Below are 26,032 nucleotides of genomic sequence, written 5' to 3'. Positions count from 1 at the left end.
AAAGGCCTCCCTGAAGTAGGTAAAACATAGTTAGAAATTGCTTCACTTACCGTCAAGGTAAAGCCCAGCAGAAGCATATAGTTCAGGACAGGAAGTGGAAAAGTATAGCAGATGCAATTGAAACTTGAGAATGAACTTAAGGGGACAAAAAATATAGGGAATTGGAAATATAGGAAATAGACTCTTATAAAAAGGGGTATAGTTATTTAGTGACCATCTGGTCAGGCCTTCAGGTTAACATCTAATCTGACAGACCACCAGCTGATCAGCACTACTGAACATCATGCTGTTGCACTGGTTATTTATTGATTTAAACAGAAAAGTTGCACTTCCCAAGTAACTAGTACCACTCTGCAGGATCCACAGGAGGGGTTCTTGGACAATGTTTCTTCTGAGTACTGACTTGGGCAGTTCCTTTGAAGGTTGTGACAAAATCACAGCGCACATTCCAAAACTTGGAAAAAGCAGCTTCTTGCTAGGAAAGCCCTGATCTCCCTTGCCCACAACACTTTTGACTTGGAAATGCTATTTAAATTGCCAAAAGCCGCATGTGATGACGAAAGAGTTTCTGGTCAGTAGAGACAAAGACAGGCAGGAAGGATGTAGGTCATGTTATTGCAACAGGAGTGAAAATATAACAAAGCAACGAAAAGCTTGACGACTCTAACGGGAGAAATATTCCCAGAGGGAACGTGCAATAACAACAACAAAATCCTTCACATTATTTCTCCGTGTTAAAAGCCAGACTCCAGTCAGTCATTGCATGAGAACATAAAGGGGAAGGAGCCTTTGCTCACTGTGCTGTCTATTAAAGGTTTGTGACATTCCCCAGGGTACAATCTGGATTCTTGGGCAGCTGTGCCCCCTCAGTTCTCTGCCCTCACACAGCCTCCAGCATATAAATTTACCCCCAGTTATACTGCAAGAATGCTTCAATCAGCCAGCCTGCCACCCTTGAAATATACAGTAGAGCAACACCAGCAATTCCCAGTCCCTGACTTTCCCCCAGAAATGTGCATCTTGTACTGCCCAGCACACTACAAGCTCATATAAACTCTGTCTTTTCATTAATAGAAATTAATATGCACAAACCTTATCATCTCATATGGAGTTTCCCCAACACTTCAATCCAAACACACACTGGCTTAGATAAAAACAATAAACGAGTTTATTAACTACAAAAGATAGATTTTATGTGATTACAAGTAACGAGGCGTAAAAACATAGATTTTATGTGATTACAAGTAATGAGGCATAAAAGTCAGAATTTGGTTACAAGAAAATAAAGGTAAAACACAACACAAACGTAAGAGTGAATTCAAAGCAACAGATTTCTGTCACCACATGTTCTAGCAGTTTTACTGGCTGAATCTTTCAGCCAGGATCACTCCCCGGTCCAGTGATGCTTCTTTTGTCTTTCAAGCATTGCCGATGCCTTGAGTAGAGATGAAGGGAGAGAGGTAATCTGAGGAGTTTGTTCTCCTTTCTTATAGCATTTCTCTTCTTTGAGAATCATTTTCAGCTGGGCTTCAGCCAACAGCAAATTTGTGAGACAGGAACTTCCAGCTGTTTCTTTGCCAACATGTAAATTTATCGCTCACACCCTTTTTCCTGCCAAAGAATGGCCACTTAACCTGGTGATAGTCCATTTGATTTTGATTAACACCCAACTGAGGTGTTAGTTTGCCTTTTGTACCTAAGGAACTGTTTTGTGCCTGCTTTTCTAAACTTTGAACATGTCTTATACTGTAGAATTTAATAACTTTACATACTGTGTTGCCACTCACATTTTACCAGGACAGTAATGTTCAGCAGATTGAGTTTTCAAATGATACCTCACAAGGCATACTTTGTACCAAATTTATCATAGTCTTGTGGAAAGGGTAAACATAGGGATACAGACCATCACAAGGCTCTGTCACTTTCACAGTCCTTGTGATCAACTAAGCTAAAGGACTGCACAGACCAAGTGGTGCTTGCCTCACCAAAAGGATTGGGGGAAAGTTAGGCCATGATCCTGTCTACCTACGCTGGCCAACTATGGAGGAGACTGTACGCTTCACCACCTTCTGGGGTGATGCAGCAGATGTGCCCCTCCTAGCTCTGTGTATGAGGCTGTACCATACACAAGCCAGTGCCTTAAAAGCATGGTAGCACCTGCTTTCTACTATTATTATTAATATTTATATTGTGGCAGCACCTACAGGCCAGCCAGATCATGGATGTCACAGTTCAGGGCAACTGTACCTGTGTTCCCTTTCCGTGGTCCAGCAAGAGCACCCACTCTTAGGCTTCTGGCTCATCAGCCATCATCTGTTTTGGATGAAGACATGTGTCTCTCTCTTCTTCCCGATTGGAGTGTTTCCAGGCTGCGCAGTTCCCTGCCTACACTGTGAATTCCCCAGCAAGTCAGAATGCTTCAGCAGGCCTGCTTTGCCTTCTCCTCAGAGGCTATAACCAGCATAATTACCCATAGTTAAGTTACTACACAGCTTTTTCTAAACAAGCACATTTATTGTTACGTTAAAAGCATTAAAGAGAAAACGTATTACAAACAATAAAAGAACATACACACATGCTAATAAGCTTACCAGAGATCATCCCAACTCCAGCATGGGCTCTCGCAGGTGAACAGTTCTTTTAACCCCCCACTGTTTTTTCTGTGGTTACATGTTTAGAACATGTTTTCCTCACAACAAGAATACCCTATGAATACGTCAAGTCCTTCCAACACTTCCCAGGAATGATTGGGGCCTCCTTTGAACAGAAGGTTCTGTCCATTTGCTGGACCAGAAGGCAGGTCCTGAGTCAGTGTAAACTCAGGCTATTTATCCAAAAGTCCTTTCTGACTGTGTTGGTCTCTAGAAAATCCAGTGAATGTGAGCCTCTCCTGGTGGTGGTACCTCTTGGAAGTTGTTACAGCTTGAGTGAATTTGCCTAATCCCCTCCCTGCCCACTTCTTAGTTTCTGGAGGGTGGTGGTTCCCCCCTCCATGGAAATACTTACAATCTCTGGCCCACAATGATGCATAAACTTAAGATCCTCCAAAGATATATTGCAGGAAAAGGCCATATCTGTCACAATGGACACATTGTGCCAGGCTCTGTACATTCTGCCATTCCTGTCCTAAAGAACATTCCCCCAGGTGGAGTCTCTCACAATTTTAAAAAATGTCTCAGTACTACTGCAGGACTTCTCTAAATTTTAAATCAGGGATATTTATTGGGATCATATAGTGACTTGTAAAAATTCCACTGTAAAGCAGTCACTCACTTTTTCTTCCACTATTGGATTCTAAACCCATATCAGAACAAGAACTTTTTGGTGGTGACAATAAAGACATAGACATAATGGCTTATAAAAAGGTTACGCAATTTATATGCTCCCTCAGTCCTGTGGCTTACCGGGGGCCAGTTAGCACACCTGCATGTATGCTGTAATTTGTGGCTGGCTAGCCACATACCCAAGCGACTAGTCCAGCAGCCAAGGATCCTCAAGGTGTAGGAATGCCTGGCCATAATCCCCTTTCTCCTAGCCTCATATCCTGCTTTGGGGGCTGGGAGGGAATTTGATACTGGAGTTACTGTAGCAACTCTGAAGTACCCAGTTTGTCTCCTATGAATAGGGAATTCTCGGGGCTGAGATCTGTTAAGTTTCTGGTTGCTTTGCATGGAGCAGCTGAAATGGAGCAGCTAAGATCTGATTCAATAAGTGATCAAGAGGACAAACCTCTAATCTTTATAACTCTTTTTTCTCTCACAAAGAGTTAAAGAGAGAGGAACTGTGATAACCATTTTATATCAGCCAAGCCCAGGGGTCAGCACCACCATGTTGCATGACAAGCCCTTGACAAAATTATTGGACTTGGTGATGGACATTGGCAGGGATGGGGAGCCGCTTGCGAGGAGCTGCCCATGAGCTCTCCCCACAGACCTCAAAATTTTTACTGGGGACACTTGTGTCCATTTATGGACATGTTGCTGACCCCTGGCCAAGGCCTGAAGGCTAAGTAATTGGGAGAAACTCTTTATTTATAAGGGACATAGTACAGGATATCCTGTATTAGCCTGCAATTAAAAAGTAATATAAACCCCTGAGACATAATACAGTTGAGGCTCTGAGACTGCGTGATCCCCTTACTAGGTTTCTGATAGATACTATATAAAAAAAATTACTGAATTGTCATTCTTGAGAATTTCACTAAAGGATTTCTGGCAGCACAATAGGAAGAAGGTTTAAAAAAAATGAAAATCCCCTCTGTGTCCATCAATTTTACATTGGGGGGAAAATCCCACATGCATTGCCCTGATCCACCAAATGGCTTTAGAAAAACACAAATACAGCTAGCTCAGATATACTCTTTAGTTGCATTGCTTTACTTCTATATTTTTTTCTTTAGGAGTACCATAGTCCTTGTCCTCCTGGTGTTCTGCATATGCTTCCTAGTGGCTTGTATTATGTACCTACATGTCACACGAGTACAAGTAAGTGATCTGAGTCTTCATGATACCTCCTCCTTCAGGAGTTTTATTTGGTGGTAGTTATTTGGAACCTGGTAATACTTATGTGCACTTCATAACATGATGTAATCTGTGTATTTTTCTAACCTGCCTAATCTGTAGCAAAGCAATTCATTAGAAACTCCAAACAGAACCAACAAACCTGGGGCTGGCTCACTTTAAAGATATCTCTTTCCCTGTGCTAGACATGTGTTTGAGCAGGTTTTCAAAATGGTAATAAAGCAGAAGGACATTCTGAACACTGTAGAAGGAGAAAATCAGAGTAGGGATCTGCAGAGACTAATTTTTCTGGTGAAAGTCCTCACTGGATTAGTCTTCATTTGGTATTCTCAGATATAGAGCAGGAGAAAATACCCACTCAATTAATCAGCTCTGCTGATTAGTACACAATTATTTTAAATTAAGCAAAATGCCCTTTGGTTAGAGGAGAGGAATTGTTTTCTTGGAAACATAAATAGTTTAATTAGCAGAATATCTAGTAAAAAGCAAATATTTATTTACAAACATACAATTATTTGGGAGTAATTTTGTTAGTCTCTTTTGTTTCAAAAACGCACAGTAGTTCATACTCGTGCAGTTTGTAGGAAATTGTCCCCATTATTAAGGTCCTTTGAGGCTAATGTAAACTTAAGGTACACGCCTGCTGTTGTTAAGTCAATGGCAACCCCTATAAAGGTGTTCATCGCTTCACTGGATTGAACCCTATATCTGAAAAGAGAGAAATAGAAAATTCCATACAAAACATCAGCAATTGTCTAGGGAAGCAGCTTAGCCTTGTTTGTGGAGTGTGGGACTGGGAGCCAGGAACCCCTGTATTCTAATCCTGGCTCTGGCGCACTCTCTTGCTGTATGACATTGGACAGGTCACTTAACTTCTCTGTGCCTTAATTAATTAATGACTATACAGTGGTCCTGAAAATAAATGCAAATAAAGGCAAAAACCTATGTTAATATAGCGGTTGCAATATTAAAATCATAAGAAAAAGGCAGGAAATGCAAAAGTTTAAGTGTAACTTTAACTTGACCAAGTCTTACATGCATTACTTATACTTGGTTTTTCTAGTTAAATTTGTTGCTTATTTAATTACGCTTCATACTGTATGTAAACCATAAAATGTACAGGATATACAGTGTGGCAAGATTGCAGTTGGAACCTTTTGTTACTTGTTTGTCATTTTAACTATGCAACGTTATCACTGTACTAACAGAATATCCTGCATTTAATTATTGCTGTTGTTGCTTTTGTGAAGAACAAGGAAATTATCCTTGAATTACTCCCACTGCAAACTGCATCATTCACTGTACAATGAAAAAATGTTTCCTGTGATACGATGGGATTATAGTTATCCTTTGTTGTGTTACACATCACCTGTGTAAGACGCATATTGGACTTTGTTCCTGGCTACGAGTTCTGTCCCCTGCTACACTTTGTAGTATTTGTCACAATGCTGACCCTTTCCCCTTATCATGACACAGTAAATTGTCCACTATGAGAATCAAGTGTTAAAAATGTGTGAAGATACTGTGTGCAGACCAAGTTTACTGCTGTAGGAAAGATTTGTTCCACAATATTATCATTGTTTTATTAATGTTATATCCCAGAAGTTCCATCATATTTTAATGATATTGACAGATGATCAAATTGATTCCTGGTGTAACTTTATTACACTCACTAGGGACCAGTTTATCCCATTCTGTTTTAAATATGTTGTTTATAGCAATCTGTTATTCATATTACAATAATGGTTTCTCTTGTTACATCCATGTGGTTTTTATACCTTGGTCCATATCGAAGCCAGGATGTATTTCAAGATCACATAATACACATTGAGTTTTGTTTTCCTCTGTTGGTGTAATTAATTAGCCACAGAATTGATATTCCTGTGGGTTTTTTTCTTAATACAAATGAGTACAGTTCACCTGCAATCACCGACCATACATTCTGTCACTGCCATGAATAGGGGTGACATAAACCCAGTGAGTCTGTCTCCACATGTGAAAAGGAGAGCAGGAGTTCCAGCGCATGATACCTGTTCCTACAGAAGCCCCTTTGTGGTACTCTGCAGTGAGATGTATATGGTATTTTCTCTATTCCTCATGCAGTTAGGAGGATACCATGTGTAAGCCAATTGAATTGGGAAGACTCATTAATCTCTAGTTGGCCTAGTCACCACTAGAGGGGGACAGAGTGCCATACCAACCATGCACGGCTTACATATATTTACCAGCAGGCATACAAAAATTGGTTCTCCCTCATCCTCACTGGCCTAAGGCAAATCCAGCCCAGATGGGGCTAAACACCTTCCTTCTCTTAGAAGCACACTGATGTTCCCCCACTGAAACTCCTTTGTCTTCTAGGTCCTGGTCCTGCTCCCAATCAAGTCATTGGGGGTTGATTTGAATGGTGCAGGATCAAGCCCCAAGCTAAAGCAAATGTGCCACTCATTTGCAAGCCAGGGGGATAAGGAAGCAAGCAGCTCCCCATAGGACCAAAGTAGATCAGTATAACTCAACCCAGCAAGAGTTCACATTCCAGGCAAACTGTTATCCTCCCTTTCCCACTTTCTACCCAAGTGCTTCATTTATATTGAGGGCAAGTGCTCAGATACTCAGATGAACATGAATGATGAGAGAGGGATGCTCAAGACTCTGCCTTCATTAACCATCTTTGCTCCACACTGCTTTTCCTAGTCTGACAAATTAGATTACTTTTTTAAATATGGGTTCTACTAATTAAAACTCAACTGCTATTCACTGTTACTGAAATATCACTACAAAATTCTGTGCGGTATGTATGGTCTGGAATCTTGGGTGGCTGCCTACAATTGACATTTTCCAAACCATACAGTTATAATGTTTGTTTGTTTTCGTTTCTTCACATGTACAGAATAGAATGCTAATTTGAGCATTCTAATTTGTTGTATTTATTGTGAACAGAAGTCCTATTAAAAATCAAATAAAAGCCAGTTTTAATTATAGTGAGAAATAACTTACAAATCTGTTTTCTTTTTGTTACAGAAAATATGACTGTCCTTAAAATATTTGTGCACATTTCTTATTTTATTATTAACATTTGGAATTTACAACACAGGCAGAATTTACATATCTGTTCTCTATTTTATTTGACATCCTATCCTTGTAAACAATAACATACCCATTTTTTGTTATTTGGATTTAAAATATCCTTATTTTACAATCTTTTTTTTCTCCTGCAGTGTTTTCCAGGGTGCCTGACAATACAGATTCGTACCATTTTGTGTATTTTTATTGTGATTTTAATTTACTCTGTGGCTCAAGGGTGTGTGGTGAGTATACAACTATAAGCCAAATATATAAAGTTTAACATTAAGTTCAAGAACAATCTATTATAGATCACATTTAGTCTCCCACCTCATCCCATTTTCTTTCTCTCTCATGCACAAAATATGTAAATATATTAATAAAGTATCTATAGCAATGTGGTGTAATTTAAAGGCTATATTAGTTATGAGTAGTGGAAGCCACTAGTAAGCTATACAATTCGTTCCAAATTAGTGCTGAAATAAATCTTCATATCAAACCACACCATCATATGTTCTCCATATGTCACATACTTTACAGAAGAATTGTGTTTGAAATGTTCAGTATTGGACCAGGGACCAGCTGAACATCTGATATTTTGTGACTTGTCCACACTTTCAAATGGAATAACACATTTATTTCTATACCTGATAGATCATGAGAGATCAGATCTTGAAATCATGACAATATTATGTAATGAAAGGAGGTATATAAATATATTAGTCATAATATCCATCTATCCCTTTGGCCTGTGTAATTGCTCTGGTATAGAGTGTTCAGCACTTCTGAAAATCAGGCCACTTTTTTAAGTGATTAGGATCTCTGGTTTGAAAATGTGGACACAAATATATATAAAAAGCAAGAGAAATAACACTGGGCCTGATCCAGATCCCACTGAAGCCAAAGAGAGTCTTTCCATTAACATAATTAGGCTTTGAATATATTACAAGATGGCTGATGCTGTCCGTTAAATGTGGTGTGTCACAATATGGCATTCTAGAACTAAAAGTCAAGCTAGAGAAGCAGAGTGGTGCAGCAGAGGGTAGAAGCTCTGTATTTCTAAATTCTGTTCCTGGCTCCTCTATTGAATTGATGTCTGACCTTGGGCAAGTCACATGACTTCTCTGTGGCTCAGTTTCCTAACCTCTAAAATTGACATAGTAATATCTTCCTAGCCACAGAAGTCTTGTGAGGGTTGATTACCTACTGTTTATAAAGCATTTAAAGATGTATAGTGCTAAGTATTATGGAGACCTTTTATGGCTAAAAAAAAGATTCAGCTCCTCACAGGCATCCCCCCTCCCCAAGAGGTATTTAGATATCTGCAGGGAACTTAGGTATTTGAATTACCTAAACCACTACTTTCACATCCTGCTATTTGGCTACTCCCTAAAGTAGAGTAACAATTGCAAGTGACACAGACTTTCTCGCTGAAATTATAGTGCTGTTCCAAGAAGTGCCACCAAGAATTTAATCCCATCCTGTTGTAAGAATATCTACTTGTATGTATCTGTAAGCATTTCGGAAGCAGCTTTTACACACCACCTTAAATCTTCAAAGTATTTAATAAAAGCCTCGCTTCTCCGTTCCCTGTGAAATAAATATTACCCCTATTTTGCACATAAGGAAAGTGAGATACAGAGATTGTGATGCCCAGGGCCACAGAGCAAGTCAATGGAAGAATGGGGGCTAAAATTCAAGAGTTCCTGACCTCTCCAATCCTCTGGTTCTTTCACTACACCATGCTGCGTCTCACATCTGTAGTTCTACACTTTAGTGTAGCAATAACTTGTTACCTTTCAAATGTTTAGGGGAGCTGTTTAATCAGTAGAATAAGTTCCTGCAAAAACCTCTCTAGAATTGTTCACAATCAGATAGATGTTGTGGTTTCACCTCAGTTAGTTACAGAGCAGATGGTGTTTTCCTGGATCAGTTGCTTATCATTTACAAAGCCCTTGTACGTTTCTAAGTTTTGAAATGTTGGCTGCTCTGTAGTGCAAGTGACATTTTTAAGTAAACTGTTGAACAGAATTGTGTTCAATTAATTTTTTGCTTCCCTCTTTCTGATTTTGTATCACAATATTATCTTTTCAGTATTTATCTCGTAATCTCATCTTGCTAAATGATTGTAACTGCCTATAAAATGTACTGTGTCATCACCTTTCAGACTGTCACTGATTTTATGGCACACTATAAAATTTAATTATCGGTGGTTAATATTTTTTAGAAGGCTAATAATAGATTTCAGAATAGAAGGAGAGTACAGGTAGGGCTTATCTGTAGGTGCCTACTGACACTGATGTCCTCCTGAACCCACATTACCACCACACTTTCCCATTTAATGTTAACTCCAGTCCTCCCCAGTGGTGTAAGATAAAAGCTGATGTGTGATTATAATAACAAAAATTTGGGGACTAGATCATGCACTTGGGATTCCTCACTTTTCGGGCTGTTGGAATTGGGATGTGTCACTGACTTCAGCTTTGAAAGAATTTGATCATACTTCCTCCCAGTTGGAGGATGAGTGCCAAACTAATGGTGGTTAGACTAGAGAGAAAAGGGAGATAGGATCCCTATCCTTAATTATCTGTGGATCTCTGCTTTTCCTGCTTATCCATATCTGGCTTATTTGAATCTATTATGGTTATTGACATAATTCACGTTTAGCTCCATAGATGAAAGAGAATAATTACATACCCCTTATCTTTCATCAGAGATTTAAATATTGTTTTATGTCTATCACTTGATTTTTTTTAAATTGTTAAAGTTTAGTCAGTGTGTGTATAATCAACATGCTTCTTCCTCTGATGTGTGTGAGAAGTATTCTAGCAAAGATCGCCACTTATATGGGTATTAAAATACTTTTAAATATTAATAAATAGATATTTTCCTGGGTCCTTTTGTAGCTTGAGCACTGAAAAGGGAGAGGTTTTTTTAAACTATGTTCAAACTCTAATTCTCCACCTTTGCTGCCATCTAGTGGACTGGAAGTATGATTCCTGCCTCAAGTAGAGGTGGAAATGTGCTAGGAGAGGAAGAATAGTCTTGTTGTTAACAGTCAAGGCTAGGAGTTGGGAAATATCAGATCCGTTTCTGGCTTGAGAATCTGATTGAGAGAAGAGGGCTGTAACCAGGCCCATGAGCTACTGAACTTCTGATGGAGTGTTTCATTTTAAACCCTGCTGTTTTCCCCAGGTTGGATGCATGCCTTGGGTATGGAGTACGAATTCCAGCAGTTCCATTGTTATCATTTCTCCCGGTGGAATGAATAAAACAATGAATGAACTTCCATGTGATACAGCCCATTATGCTTTCCTTTCCTGCGTTGTGGGGACTCTTACCTTGGCAATATTTCTACGTGTCTCTTCCTTGCCAAAAATGATCCTCCTGCTTTTTGTTACTATTTTGTACATAGTTGTTCTGGAACTCAGCGGATACAGAAAAGCAGTAGGGTAAGTACACTGTAAAGTTAAGGAAAGTAGTAGCATTATGGCTGGTCCAAAACATTGCCAACTCCATTTTACTACTCCTGTCCTAAAAGACTGCAGTACTGTATTAGAGACCGATACTGAGAGATGCTCAACTCCCAGTACCTTGCAGGATCTGGCTATTATGGTAATATTCATGAGTGGGACATTTGCTTTTGTGAACTAACAGCTATGGCCTGGTTCCCCATTGCGTTACTCCAGTTTTACACTAGTGTAACAGAGTTGATTTCATTGGAGTCACACTCCCTGGTATAAAAATGATGTTAACAAAGCAGTGAATGAAGCCCTTATGTGTAATTGAAATGCTGAAATAATGTTAAACAAAGCTACACACATGTACATGGTGCATATTATCTACATTTATGCTTTTGATGGGTAAGACCCTGAAGAAATTGGGCACACTTTGTTTTGGGGCATGGTGCAGGGATCATACTTGCAGCAGTCTCAGCCTGTGCGCTGACAGTATTTGCATGAGAGGACCTGCATTTTGAGAAGGGGCTAGTAGTTTTGGGTGCCTCCATTTCTGTGTGCCTACATTTAAAGGATCCTAATTTTCAGAGGATGAATATGCAGCACTTTGACAATCATACCCTTTCAATGTGCTTTAAGTGTGGCACCCCAAATCACTAGTCACTTCTGAGAATTTAGACCAAGATTTTTTTGCTCCAAAAGATCTGTATTAACTTATGCTTTCATTTTTTTAAAGGGGTGGCTCCTTTTATATGCGTGGCTATGAACCTATATTAGCCATTTTGCTGTTTTCTTGTGCGTTGGCACTTCATTCCAGGCAGGTGGACTTGAAGTTACGTCTGGACTACCTCTGGGCTGTGCAGGCAAGGCACTTATTTTTCTTTCCAAAACACACACACAAAATGTTGTCTAATTGTTTTGTATGCTGTCCATTAAATTTCACGCATTGGCTAGGCAAAACAAAACTCCATATTTGTTGTGGCTCACCAGCAAAGGAGTCCCTTATTTTCTTTCCACATGCAACTTCACAATATTTTTCCTCTAAGAACTGAATCTTGTGGGTGTTAATGTCTTACAATAGCACATCAAAATTAGAGTAACTTTATCTATATTGGGAATTTCATATTAAGGAATGTAATTAACTAAATTTCCCAATATAGAATTGTTATAGAGAAGGTAGATCAAAGGCTTCTGCTCACCTTGTCTCATGCTACAATGGGGCGGGGGCGGAGCGGCATTCAATTACAATAAAAAGTGACAAATTCAAAACTGATAAAAGGAAATACTTTTTCACACAATGTTTAATTAAACTGTAGAAATTATTGCCACAGGAAGTTGTTGAGACCAAGAACTTGGGAAGATTCAAAGGGTTTGGACATTTACATAGAAAACAGGAATATCCAGAACTATCATAATAAACACATGAAAGGGATATTAAACTTTGTGCATAAGTCAGTCTCTATACAAGGTCAGGATGAGTCCTGATGTGGGAGCAGAATATCCCACATCTGCTTACTGCAGGGTTCTTGTACCTTGCTCTGAAGCATCTGGTGATGACTACTGTCAGAGAGAGGATACTGGACTAGATGGACATTGGGTCTGATCCAGAATGAGAATTCCAATGTTCCTATATATCCTGGTGGCCAAATTCTGTGCTGACCTATACCCCATTGAATGCAGTGGCAATAGGATTGCACCAGGTATAAATTATCACCGCATTTGGTCTTCTGGGTATGGACAAAATTGTAATGTATGGGACATGTGCTGCAAATAACTGGAATAACTGGGTAGCAATTGGCCCCATAGAGGCTGGTGCATAGTGGTGGTTTGTGGGAGGAACCTTCTGATCCGTAACTATGTGAATCCATTGGCTTTAATGCTTTGTACCACAGTAGTCAGTATTCCAGCCAAGAGGTGGAGTAGCAACTGTGGAGGGGATGCTTTGCAGCTCCAAAGCTTGCCTGAGAATCAGAGGTGAATTCCATCCTTCCAAACCCTGCTAAATACTCTGCACAAAGCTCAGTTTTTCATGCCCTGCTTGGAGAAGAAAATTATGCATCCCTAAGGAATATGATTCTTAAAACTGAAAAGGCCTTACTTTTATAATTTTACAAACTCAAATGTATAAAAGAAATGGGAGTTTCATGTGCTTCCCTGATGTTGGGGGCATATCCCCAGAAGCCCACGGTCTGCAGGGACCATTCCAGAAGCTGAACTTTGCTGGGGATAGCGGCACCCTGGCCAGCTCCCCTTTCTTGTAGAATCACCCCCTGAGCTTGGGTGGGCGGCCTCAGAGCCACTATGGGGACTCGTGCCCAGAGGTGGTGCTGACTGTAGTACCCCAAACATTTATTTGGATATCTTCTTATAAGTGTTTGCAAAGTGGTGTATTCTGTAGCCTCCTATTACATTCAAAGTGGCAAAGAAATCACAAATAATGACAAATGAAGTGGGATGTAATGACAAAACACTACACCAGTGAAGATTCACTACAACCAAAATATACTTTACACTGTCTTTCACGTTGCTTAGCTCTATCCAGGCTCCCCATCGGGCTGATCCTGTAGAACCTTACCTGCCTGAGTAGCCATTTGTGACACTGCAGTGTGAAGGATTTTCTTTTTGTTCAATGTTTTGTTTATTTACATTTGTACCAATAATTAATGCTGCTCCTACTGATTGCCCAATGATTTATAAACCATATCCTGCCTACCCCATGCTGCATGACAATCTAGTCCTAATAAAATCATGTTTTAAACATCACAGAGGAGTCCAGAGAGCCGCACCACTGTTAATAAGGATATAAAGATGAATCAATTAGTTACTTATAATCTTTCTACTATCTGAAGGCTGGTTTAAAATGTAGATATTTCCTGTTACCATTTTGGATGGATTTTAAATATTCAGAATAATATTAGGTCAAAACTCAAACAGAGGGTTTATAACTTATTTGTTTGGGTAGTGTATGTGTCTTACACGTTTCTACAGTGCCCATCTCTGTAATATCTCAGCCTGATTTTCATCGTTGCCCCTAATACTTTATAGAGTTAACAGATGATACAGTGTATGGCAGAGATTATATATGTCACCCTGTATACCACTGACAATTAAATACCTGAGTCTTAAAGATAGAAAACGGTGTTCTAGGAAAATGGTGACCCAGGGACAGTTTTTTTGAAGTATTTAGACTCTTAAAAATATAGGTAGACATAGTGGGATTTTCGAAAGTGCATAGGCACCTAACTCCCATTGGAAGTTGAAATGAGGTGTCTAGGCTCCAGCGGACGTTAGGTACCTCAGCACTAATGGAAAGTCAGGTGCCTAGGCACTTCTGAGAATTACACTAGGTGCCTATCTGCATCTTTAGGTGCCTAAATACCTTTACAAATCTGACCCCAAATGAAAAGCTTGTGGTTTTTTTCCTTCACTGAGGGTTCAGTTCTGCTCTCTTAAAGCAAAACTCACATGAAATTCCAATTTCTTTCATACATTTGAGTTTTGATGAAAGACTGGGGTGAGGGGAGGTATCGAAGCTGAATTTAAATACAGTGTGTGCGCAAAGAACCAGGAAACACAGTCTGAGACATGTAAGAAATTCTTGCCGTAGACCACATGTGCCAAGAACTGTTGAATAGTCACTGCTCCTAAAACTTCTGCAACTGCAAATGTACATGACTTAAGCCAGTTTCGTTTGGAGAAGAGTGTTACTGAAACAACTGAGAAACAGGAAAGAGAATATTGTTTAATAATACTTTAGTGTTCCCTAAGAGAAACAACTAAGTAAAGTATCACATGGTAAGATTCTTCTTCAGTAATTCCCAATAAACGTAGGTAATCATTAGAGCTAGGTAAAAAATTGACAACATGAGCTAAGAAAGGATTAATATGATAATTCTCTAACCCCATTAACACAATGGCTGTCTCAGATTTCTTAGCTCCAATTGTGCTAAGAAGTTTTGTTTGAGGAAACCAAATTTTGAGCCGGTAGCCAAAATTAAGTAAATCAACAAAATTTGTTTCAGGCAGAAGTGAAGGTAGTTCACAAAGTTTAAGGTTATGTAACCAAGGAACAGAAATAATAATAATAATAATATGCCAAATCATGTGTATGAACAAACTTTGTGATTGCTACAAACAGTTAAAATATTTGTGTATGTATTTTCTGTTCACACTCGCGATTAATCAGCATAGAGCTGGTAAAAAAGATGTATTTTCGTTTCTGAAAAAAACTTTGAAGTAAACAAAAACCAAAGAAGTTCTTACAAAAATTTCCATTTTCTCAAAAAGCCATTTTTATCCCCAAAAAAGTTTTGATATAGTTTTCAAACAGCTCGTGTGTTTTATATGACTAATCATAAGTGTGAATTGCAAATACTCACGAGTACTTTAACAGTATGTACAATCACAAAATTTGCTTGTACAAAAGATTCAACAAACTGTTACAAGTAATCAACAAATTAATTACAATGTCAAGAACCTGAAAAAGAGGTTAATCTTACCAGATAAATTATTTAATGTGAATGTTTGCCCACTTCTGAAAATTACCTGTGTTTCGGGGAAGGAAAATAAGGATTATCGCACTGTATGATTGTTTCTTTAGTTGAATTATTTAGGGAATACTAGAATGTCAGCCATTAATAATTTTCTAAGCTAGAATCTCTGTCCTAACTGCAGTTTTGTAGTCTGAAGGCCAGAATTTCTAAGTTTTTTACATACCTATTGCTGAAAACCTGGCCCTGTATATTCCATGTTCACAAAATTGCTTATTGATATACTGGCTCTTTCTTGTGATTTTAGTGCCCCCTTCAGGTGATATGAATGTATTGGTAAAGGAACCGTGGTAGCCCAATTTATTTTTAGCTGTATCATCAGATAGTGAAACTTTGTGTGATAATTTTTACCTAGTTAGTTACCTTATCAAAGCAGATCCTTTCTTGTCTATTAACTAATTGCATAGAACATTTCAGCTGATCTCTGTAATATAGAGCTTGAGAATTTGTCAGTACTTGTACACGTTTTACTTGATAAAGGGAATTTACTCCCTCTCTGCCTTAGCTTTTTGTAGGTCTGGCTGTTATGCAACTATGTAATGCAAAGCTAAAAGTCTACCCAGATATCATGTTGACATTAGAAAACATGACATCAGAGAAATGTTTACTTTTATCAGAGAAAAAAAGTCCTAATTTAACAATATCGCATTTTTGAATTCTCAAAATGATACCAAAATGCCAGTAAATGCTATAACTACCAAACTACTGTGGTCCATCTGACAGTTACTTTTCTCGTTGCTATTCCTACTGAGTTCCTGTCTCATGCTTTTTCTCAATAATCTACTTTGTTTTTATATAAACAGCATGCTGTCAGCTATCCCGAACTAACCAATAGAAGCAGGGGGCACACAGCCCAGTGCTTGGATAATATTCAGGCGTTGAACTATATGGATAATATTCAGTCCCTGAATGTAAATATCATCCCCTATGAATATGGGTCTATTCCTCCTTCTGCAGACCTCACACCATTTTTTCTTCTTTGTCAGCCTTTGTCTGGGCAGGGAGAGGGCCCAGCCAGATCTTCTCATCTCAGCTACATGGAGGGAGGGCAGCAGGAGTCTTTGCTATCCTCTTCAGGAGGCCCGAGGAGTGGAGCTAGAGTCATAGCAGTCATGTCCATCCCTCTGAAGGATAATGGGGTCCATAAGGGAAACAGTGACTGCCTCACTCCCCTCACCTCAGACACCTGAGGAGGGGAGTACTGGAGTTCTCTCTGCTGATGAAAATCAAAGGAAGTCTTTCCTCACCTCACTTTGAGACCTGGGATATCTTCATTCCATAGCACCTGGTAGGAAGTCTGCAGTTGCACTGAGGCAAGGAGATCTTCTCTCTCCTCCCTACTGACTTCCATGGAGATGAAGATGAGCACTGCCTTAAGAGGTATGGGGAGGAAGGATCTCCAGACCCTAGCAGCAGCAGAATTTTTAGTCCTCTTCCCTAACAGGGCATAATGAGAGGGGAGCACCTATGGAATTCTTTACTCCCCTTTCCCCTGAGACTTGGGGAAGGTTCTATTCCCCACACCCACTATCTGGTGGGGAGGAGAGGAGAGTGCATGAGCTGAAACACTACCTTCTGCTTGGGCCCAACACAGGCAGAACTCAGAGTGCATGACCAGCATGCTCCAAGCTCTGCTATCTGTCTTAGGGTTTTATACTGCTGTCATCACCCTAGTATCTGAGTCCTTCCTTGTAAAATCAACAGCAATAGCAAAGTCCCTAGTGGACTTCATGGGGTCTCTGGCACCTGTCCTTTTTTCAGTCAAAGCTTTATGTAGGATATGGTTTGGGTGTTTTTGTGGAGGGGGTAGAGTTGTGGAATTGGTAAGGGCTTTGGAATAGTGTGCGGGAGGGTTATATTGTGAGTGTCATTAATATCGGAAACTCTTACTCAGAGGAATGCTTTGCAGTATTTCCTAAAGATGGTCAGTCTCTGGATTCACCTTCTCTCTTGCTGGATCCCTGCAACAGGGAATGCTTTGTACCCCCTCTCGAGTGCTTCCCTCCAGGATTTTGTGATCTGCATTGTGCCAGATGTCGTGGGGGTTCATAGATTTAAAATCAGTCTTTGATGTAGCTGTGGCTTAATCCATTCATTAGTTTGAAAATTAGGACCAAAGCTTTAAGCTGGCATCAGAAGCTGATGGAGACATTGCTAAGTCTTGATCCACTGTGGCTAAGGCATGAAAATGGCAAATTGCTGCTAGAGCCAGTGCATTGTCTTCATATTCAGTAAGTTACAGCAGTCCAGCCTGCAGGTGACAATTGTATGTATCACTGTGGCCAGTTTCTCATTGGGGAGAAAGGGATGACATTTCATAGCAAACTAGAAGTGAAAGAAGGCAGTTTTGGAAACTGATGCTACTTGGTCATCCAAGTTTAGTGAAAAGTCAAACAAGACCCTGAGGCTTTATACCACTTTGACTAACGGGGACCGCATGAGTTTGGTGAAAGGTGGAGATACCATCTTGGCCAGCGTTGGCTCTTGGAAGTGTCTCCCCTTTGCACCCAGCATCACTTTGGTCTTCCCTGGGGTCAGCTTGAGCAGCTGCTCTTCATCCAAGAACTAATTTCTTGCAGGCATTCTGACATTTTAGTAGTGGTGGTTGAGTGTTGTCAACCTCCTCTTGGCAGTTGAATCCACTACATATCACCCAGTGGTAGATACGTAGATATTGAAGATCAGCAGGAATGGTATGGGTCCCTGCAAGGCCCCGCAGATGAGGACATTTGGAGAGGAGAACACCACTCTGAGTTCTGTTGGAGAGGACTGGTTGGAGCCATTGTAGTGCTGGGCTATATACTCTTGTTGTGTCATGTAGGTGTGGTAAAACCTTGAGGTCTCTACCTTTTTTAGTGCCACTAGTGTCTCTGCTGTGCCCTGGTCTGAACCCTGATTGTGAGGCATCTAGGATGTTGGCTGATAGCACATGTTGATGAAGTTTGATGGTTAGTACTTGCTCAATTATTTTTCCCAGGAGTTGGAAGCTTGGCCTAAAACTGGACAAATCAGAGTTAGAGGAATGCTAATCATGCACTCCTGCCTCAGATGGCCAAACAAATAGTGACTGAATAGCATTAATGTCCATGCAGTGCTTCAAATTTTCTACTCCACTTACCCAGACCTACTGTTAGGCCACTCTGATTTGACCATATGTCTCCACACATCTGTTACATGACTGGAAGAATTTGGTATACTATTATTTTAACTTCTGTTCTGCCCTATAATGTTAATCTAGAGGGTATTTTGCTTCATACACAGTTATATGATAAAACCCATGGTTCACTGATTGTGATGACTACATGACTATGCATATTCACCATTTAAAGGTATCTTGATCCTAATAAATGCTAACAAGAAAGAAGGCCAAAACTGGGAGCACTCCCAAAAGAGAACATTACATCTGTCTTACATCATGATGTGCACATCACCACAGAACGTTTATCTGATGGTTACATGGGATATTCCTCACACCTAACTTTATAAATTTTTGTATTCTAGTTTATTGATGTGTATTTCTTGTTTATCATTCACACTTCCATTTTGGTAAAGACACAGCTAACTAACAAGTATCCTTTTACAGATTTTTAAGGCCAGAGAGTACCATTATGATCATCTAGTCCGACCTCCTGCATAATATTACCATACTGACCTTCAAGAGTTTCTCTAGATTTCCTAGGTTCCTGTTTTTGAAAATGGTGGCCATAAAAAATAGACACCTAAAATTGTGCCCCAAAATCCTTACAAGGGCACCTAAATAAGTGCTCTGATTTTCAGAAATGCTGAGCTCTCAGCGGCAACCATTCAATGGGATCTGCAAGTACTCCACACCTCTAAAATCAGACCATTACTAACTAATCCTCATAACACTCCCAGGAGTTAAAGATGAAGGAATAGAAGCATTTGGTAAGGCCCACAGATAGAGTAAGAATTCAGAAGTGCAGGACTCCTATTGCTGTTCTCAGAACCCTAGCTTCATGCGTTGAGTGTAACACAAGCCAGGATGTACACAACTCAGTTTCAGTTTGCAGTTCAAGAAAAGATTCTTGTTTTTACTATAAAATACTCAGACTCCACCAATAAGGCTGTGATTGTCATCATTCACATATTCAAATGCTTGTAGATAATGATAAAGCAACACAGTGTTTGCATCTCTAAAATAAGAGGAGGTGAGGCTGTTTTGAGAAAGCAGACAGTGTGAACGCTAAGTATTAAAAAGTGTCAAGAAAATACTTCACAGATGGAAAACAGAGACTTTAGTTGGACTGCAAATTGCATTCAGAATCACTGGAGGGCTCAGCTTCAGTAAGGGATCAGGAATAAATTATAATACATTCTTGCAGTCCAAATTAGAGCAGAAGCTGAATGTGTATTTCCAAAGGGGGCGATGATTCCCTAAGAGGTTAACTTGACAAAATTAGGGTTTTTCAGCTTGCTTTTTCTGTGTCTCTTTAAAGAATGACAAGAAGTTCAAAGAACACTCTGCAGAAAATGGCTGCTAAGCAAAGCCATCTATAATTGAACAATGACTGTTGTGTAGAGATTATAAAAAAAATATGCAGGGAGTTTCCATTGAAAATTTAAACTTTTCATCAAAAACAACAAAACCTGCTTTCTCCTCAAAAGGGAAAGTTTTCATGAAAACTTTTCTTCTAATAATAAGGTTGTATGTATATGGGAGATAGCATGCTGATTTTTCTCCGAGGCAAATGTGTACCAGGCAACCCTCCACATTAGTATGTGCATAGTCTTTGTCAGAAGAGCAAACAGATTTTGCAATATTAGTAGTGTGACAAGATCTACATATAAAAAAGACATTGGGAAATTTTAGGCTGGATTCTCAGATGGTGTAAATCCACCATTGACTTCAGTTGAGATATATTGATTTATAATACCTGAGAATTTGGCCCTCCATCTTTTTGCTGACTTTGCAAATAGGTAAACAAGAATTATTGTTGTGCTTGATGACAAATGGAGTGTGTGTTACAGCTTGGTGAGGGGGTTGAAGTTAAAAGAATAAATTCTACTTGCTGTGATTTCCATAGGCTGAATTTTACCCTCCTGATCAGCAATTGTCTGATTCACAAGGAGCGTTTGGATGAAAGATCTGATGGGTACTGTGTCTTGAGAAAAGACTAGAGATATACAATTAGGGGGGAATATGTTTGCTCAGAGCGGAGGCTAACATTTTCAAACCAGGGTGCCTAAAGTCAGATTCCTAAATCCATGTTTAGGCAACTAAATAAAAGTGGTCTGATTTTCAAAAGTGCTGAAAATCCGCAGTTCCCTCTGTCTTCTGCAGATCAAATCATTTATATTTGGATGTCTGAATATGGATCCAGGAATCTAACTTTAGGCACCCAGGGTTAGATTAGCTTGCAACATCCAAGCTCTTTTTGTGCACGTGCTCCTTAGCCTGTACAAATGTTTTAAAACATCCTTTTGAGCATTATCACCTGCTCCAGCAATTGATAGAATCTGTTGCCTGAATGTGTAGGAATCTTCAGCCCCAATTGGAGAAATTCTGTCATTTGCAAGTGATAAAGTCTCTCTAGAAGCACAAAGAACTCCCGTATAATGTAGAAATCATACAAGAATGCAAATATTTCTTAGGAGACTGTCATCTGCATACTTGAAATTTTAAAAAGGCATTGAAGGATTTGTGGGCCAAATCCTGAAGTATTGACTCAATCCTTGCTCATACAAACTCTCATTGGACCAAATTGCCTTCAGTGGAGTTACACCTGTAACTAAGGTCCTGATCAAAAGCCCATTGAAGTCAATGGGAGACTTTTGCGGACTTCGGATCAGGACCTAAGAGCAGAAATTGGCCCACAGACTTTAGTGGGAGTTTGCCGTAATAAGGAGGTCAGGATTTTTCCCTGTATGTTAAAAGCAGACAGATCTTGCAACTGTAATAGAGGGTGATATTTATTATTTTGCCGTGCAATCTGCTTTTAAAGCCTGGAGTCGGACGAAGCAATTTGATAATCTGAATTAATGTTATGCTCATTATAAAACAGTAATTTTAAAGAGCTTTTCCCGCTCTCACCCTTAGGCAGAAGAAGAGAGAGATGATATGGAGAGAGTAAAGCTGGATAATAAAAGAATTCTCTTCAATCTCTTGCCAGCACATGTTGCACAGCACTTTCTTATGTCTAACCCTAGGAACATGGTAAGGCTGTGGGGAGGAAAATAAGCACGTAATGATATGCATGATTTTTGTGTGACACCCAGGTCAGGGAAATGATATATTTTTTTAAAAGCTTGAAACATTTACATTTCATATTCATTAAAGTGAATAGTTCTGGTAAAAGCCATTGTCAGATGTCAGTTCAGGGTTATTTTCCCTTTCTCGGTAGCATTCAGCTTTTCTGAAGGACTGAAGTACAATACCGTTCAGGTGAATGAGGTGTCATTCCGCATCAATGCAGTTGAGTGCCTACATGCAAATAACCAATTTCTTTTCCAATCAAGTCAAAAGATCAGAGTTTATTACAATCTTCCACTGAGATCAGTTTGGTTCTGAATAGAATATAGTGTGACATGTCAGACGCTTCCAGTTGAGCCACTCAAGATTCTTGAAATGTGCCTCATTTACAAAAACATAAATTTAAAAGTCAAAATAAGGAATTCTACACACCCTAGAAGGATACAGTAACTTTGAGGGTGAAAACTAATCTTAAAGCTTGGGCAAGGGAACAAACTGCTACAGGATAGCGCGGAATCATGATAATTGGGAATACTTGTGATTAGAATAATAATTAATAATAATAATAATATCTAGGCACCTATTTGTTAAGGGAAGAGTGTGGGAGTAATTAAATCCTGTAGTAATGCAGGGGATGGACCAGTTGACCAACTAACGATACTATGAATTATTACTATTATTGCTAGTGTTGCAATAGCACCTAGAAGGCCCAGTCTGAGGTTAGCATCCCATTATGCTAGGTAGTAAATGTGAAATTCATAAAAATGTTTAGGGCTACGTTATGGTTGCCCCGATGCAGCTAGTGGGGCGGGGGAGGATTGTACAGAGTTCCTTACCCACCTCGCACACCTCCATTGCACATCTGTATGGAAATGTGGGTGCAGGGGAAGGTGCTAAAGCTACAGGCAGAACTAATGGACCCAGCTTGGCCATTAGTTCTGACCCAGTGTGAGGGTAAGTCCAAGGCCTTTCCCTTCCCCATCCCAGACAGCTGCACCGCTGGGCTTATACTGCACACATTGACTAAATGGAGAAAGGAGCAGCTCTCCCACAGGCACCAGTGCTCCAGCAATACTTCTGCTGCCTATCCCCCGCCTGGCCCAGCCTCGGGAGAGGCATGATTGAGCTCTTATAATTATTTGTTGTACAAATGCAATGCATGCATGGACTATATTTATGTCTCGCAGTAAAAAGATGGTGGAGCAAATAAACAGATACAACCCTATAGATCTCCCCAGCTCAAAGCCTCAATACTCTGGTTGTGTGTTGAGTGAAGGACGTGGCTCTATATGTAATATCTTGTAAGAGGAGGAAGTTGTCCCTTCCTCCCTTGGCCTGCTCCGTGGTAGCAAAGCCACTCTATAGTGTCTACAGCATCTTCAGTGCTGCAGTAGCCTATACAGCCACCATTGCTCCTCTTTCACAGAAAAGAATGGCCAGTGAACCTGCACAGTCTTTCTTTGCTTTCATCACACACCTTGCTTCAAGCTCCCATCTCTCAAGCATGCAAACTTCTAGGAGTTCTGTAAATCCAAAATTACACTGTTTGTGCTGCATCTCAGACCCTCTACACCTGCCAGGGGCAGGGGTGGAAAATGGGGCAGAATATGTCATAGGAAATAAAACAACGTTCTATGACCTGTTTCATTTGTAGGACAGAGCTTGGTAAACATTATGGAATTTCTCTTTAACAGAAGTAAATCTGAGCTCAAGAAATCACAAGGATGATACTGCCTGTTTATGTTAATCTCTAATTTTAAAAACCCATATAATTCAAAAATTTCAGGACCTTTATTACCAGTCATATTCACAAGTGGGAGTGATGTTTGCTTCCATCCCAAATTTCAACGATTTCTACATTGAACTGGATGGCAATAACATGGGAGTGGAGTGTTTACGCCTCTTAAATGAAATTATTGCCGATTTTGATGAGGTAAGGTCTAAACTCTCTGTCATTTGATCTTACTGAGTCCACCAGACTTCTGCCAGTTCAAGGTTATTTGTGGAAAATTCGTCTTAGTTTGGCTGTCTAATAATGTGACTCTGTAAACATCTGATTTCAGTGGGAGTTAGGAGTCTAGGTGCTTTTGTAGATCCCATTAGGCACCTATCTGCTTCTTTACATGCTTAAATATCTTATAAAATCTGGCCCAAAATGCCCTTAAAAACATTTATGTCTGATGTGGCTCCCACAGAAGTCACTGAGAATATTGCCACTGCCTTGAATGGGAACAAGACTGGTCCTGTAAAGACTGAAGTGGTTTATCAACTTTAATATGCACATATTATCTGATAGCTATGGTTTGTTGTCTAAAATATTATGTAATGTTTAACAGTTTTATGTTTTAAACAAAGCTTCTGGACAAAGAATGTTATAAGGACATAGAAAAGATCAAGACAATTGGCAGTACATATATGGCAGCCGTAGGACTTGTACCAACTACAGGAACTAAGGTAAGTTGGTCACACAGTATAATGAAAGACTCTGTGTACTCCATGTGCAAATGATGTTAATTCAGTCTCCAACTGAACAACTAAACACCATCAGTTGTAAAAATATGGCTAGAAATGATAACTGATAACAATTTGATTTCTTTGCAACAATTTAACCTTTTACATCTGAAAAACAAACAATAACTTGAGACTCTAGAGATACAATGCGAGAATGGTGTGCTGTCTTCACCAGTGCAAATTCAGTGTGAAGGCTACCCGAGCAGAATGGAAGTGTTTTACACCCACTTTCTACTCGGGTCAGCTCCCTAAGTGCAACAGAGAAGCAGGAAGTCCTGCAGTGACAGTTCCACCAGAATATAACTTAGGGATTGATTGTTTGTTTGTTAAAGAGTCTGAGGCCAAATGTAGACATTGGTCTACATTTCCAGCCAAAAACCCAGAAACAGGGAAGGTAACTCAGGTATGATAGTTGAACTGCCATCCTGGTTCCTCCAAAACCTATCCATTTCCATCCTTCCCCTCATCCTTTCTCTAGCCTCAACCCCATAGTTAAACTTTTTTTCCCTTTTAAATTTTAAATGACATCAGAGCCATCTAGTTCTAAGCATAGTTCTGAGCATCTGCCTATGTGCAGTTAGCCCATGTAATCGTGTGAACTTATTACTGCTACCCTTGTCCTCTCCCCTCCACTTTTTCCTCCTATTATTTATTGTCTTATTTTAAATTACACTGTAAGCTTTTGGGGGCAGGGATCACACTTTTCCAAGGGTTTGTACAGAAGCTAGCACAATGGGGGATCCTTTGGGCACTAACCTAGTATAAATCAGAATAATCACAGCAAGTCTGGTGTTGGACTACTATATCAGAGGCCATGGTCAATGCATTTTAGCATGTACCCCCTAATTTGTCCATGCCTGATCTGATGTCCATGTCCATGAATCACAGAGGCACCCTTGAGTGAGCTGAAATAGATTTTGCAGAATAACAGTGCACTGGAGGGCAATCGGGCTAGAACGAGCCATGAACTTTTCAAGGGGACAATTAACCTTGTTAAATAAATAAAAAACAAGGCTACAGCTGAATCAATTATTGGGATCAGTTTGGAATATATCCCAGAATAATGAATATTCTGTGATTGTAGAATGCCTCTGATTGAGGCTTTTTTTGCCGTTCCTAATTCTCTTCATTTCTGTGCTACTGTTAAATGAACGTCAATCCAAACCTACAGAGATGTATTTTTAAAATACTTGTGTGTGGTAAAATTGTTGACTCTAATTGAGGTCCTGAGACAGGCAAAAATTGATCACTTGAATTTTGTATCAGTGTGATCACAGGCAAACAAGCAGAGGCATATCAGTATGTCTGGTATAAATGCTCTTTGAACTAGAATCCTAAAAACAAGTGTGTTATTGGGTAACTCCAGCTGTGTATGTTCCAAAAGCTAAATATGTTTATCTCATGTATTGTACATTTGCTAGCAGAGGAGTCATTTGAATTAGTCCAGTACTGAAAATATTCACTCAGACGTCTATAGTAGAGATTTGAAACCCGGGGTCTTAGGCAGAACTTGAACTTGAAGAAAAACATACAAAGCCCAAGATGGGCAAACAAGGACAGAGGCGGAAAATGCCGCTCAAAGCACAAACTCTGCTAATTAACAGACCAAGTAAAGAAAAAATAACTAAAGACTAAGAGAAAAGATAAATAAAGTGAGGTATAGCCCAGCACAATGGTTAAAATCATATAGAAATTCTCTTCAAAAATATCCTAGCTATTTTT

At 39.6% G+C, this 26,032-nt stretch overlaps 1 protein-coding gene across 1 annotated transcript in view; it reads left to right on the top strand.

The window, feature by feature from the left end:
• Positions 1–26,032, top strand: part of ADCY1 (adenylate cyclase 1) — a 224,952-nt gene that overhangs the window by 191,999 nt on the left and 6,921 nt on the right. Inside the window, exons 11-17 of the mRNA XM_045005001.1 lie at positions 4,400–4,484; positions 7,736–7,825; positions 10,776–11,032; positions 11,775–11,901; positions 21,647–21,763; positions 23,586–23,732; positions 24,155–24,253. Of these exons, the coding sequence (XP_044860936.1) occupies positions 4,400–4,484; positions 7,736–7,825; positions 10,776–11,032; positions 11,775–11,901; positions 21,647–21,763; positions 23,586–23,732; positions 24,155–24,253 (922 nt within the window). The remainder of the gene's footprint in view (positions 1–4,399; positions 4,485–7,735; positions 7,826–10,775; positions 11,033–11,774; positions 11,902–21,646; positions 21,764–23,585; positions 23,733–24,154; positions 24,254–26,032) is intronic.

Source organism: Mauremys mutica, chromosome 2 (genome assembly GCF_020497125.1).
Source record: "Mauremys mutica isolate MM-2020 ecotype Southern chromosome 2, ASM2049712v1, whole genome shotgun sequence".
Taxonomy (NCBI): domain Eukaryota; kingdom Metazoa; phylum Chordata; order Testudines; family Geoemydidae; genus Mauremys; species Mauremys mutica.
This window is presented reverse-complemented; position numbering and strand designations above follow the sequence as displayed.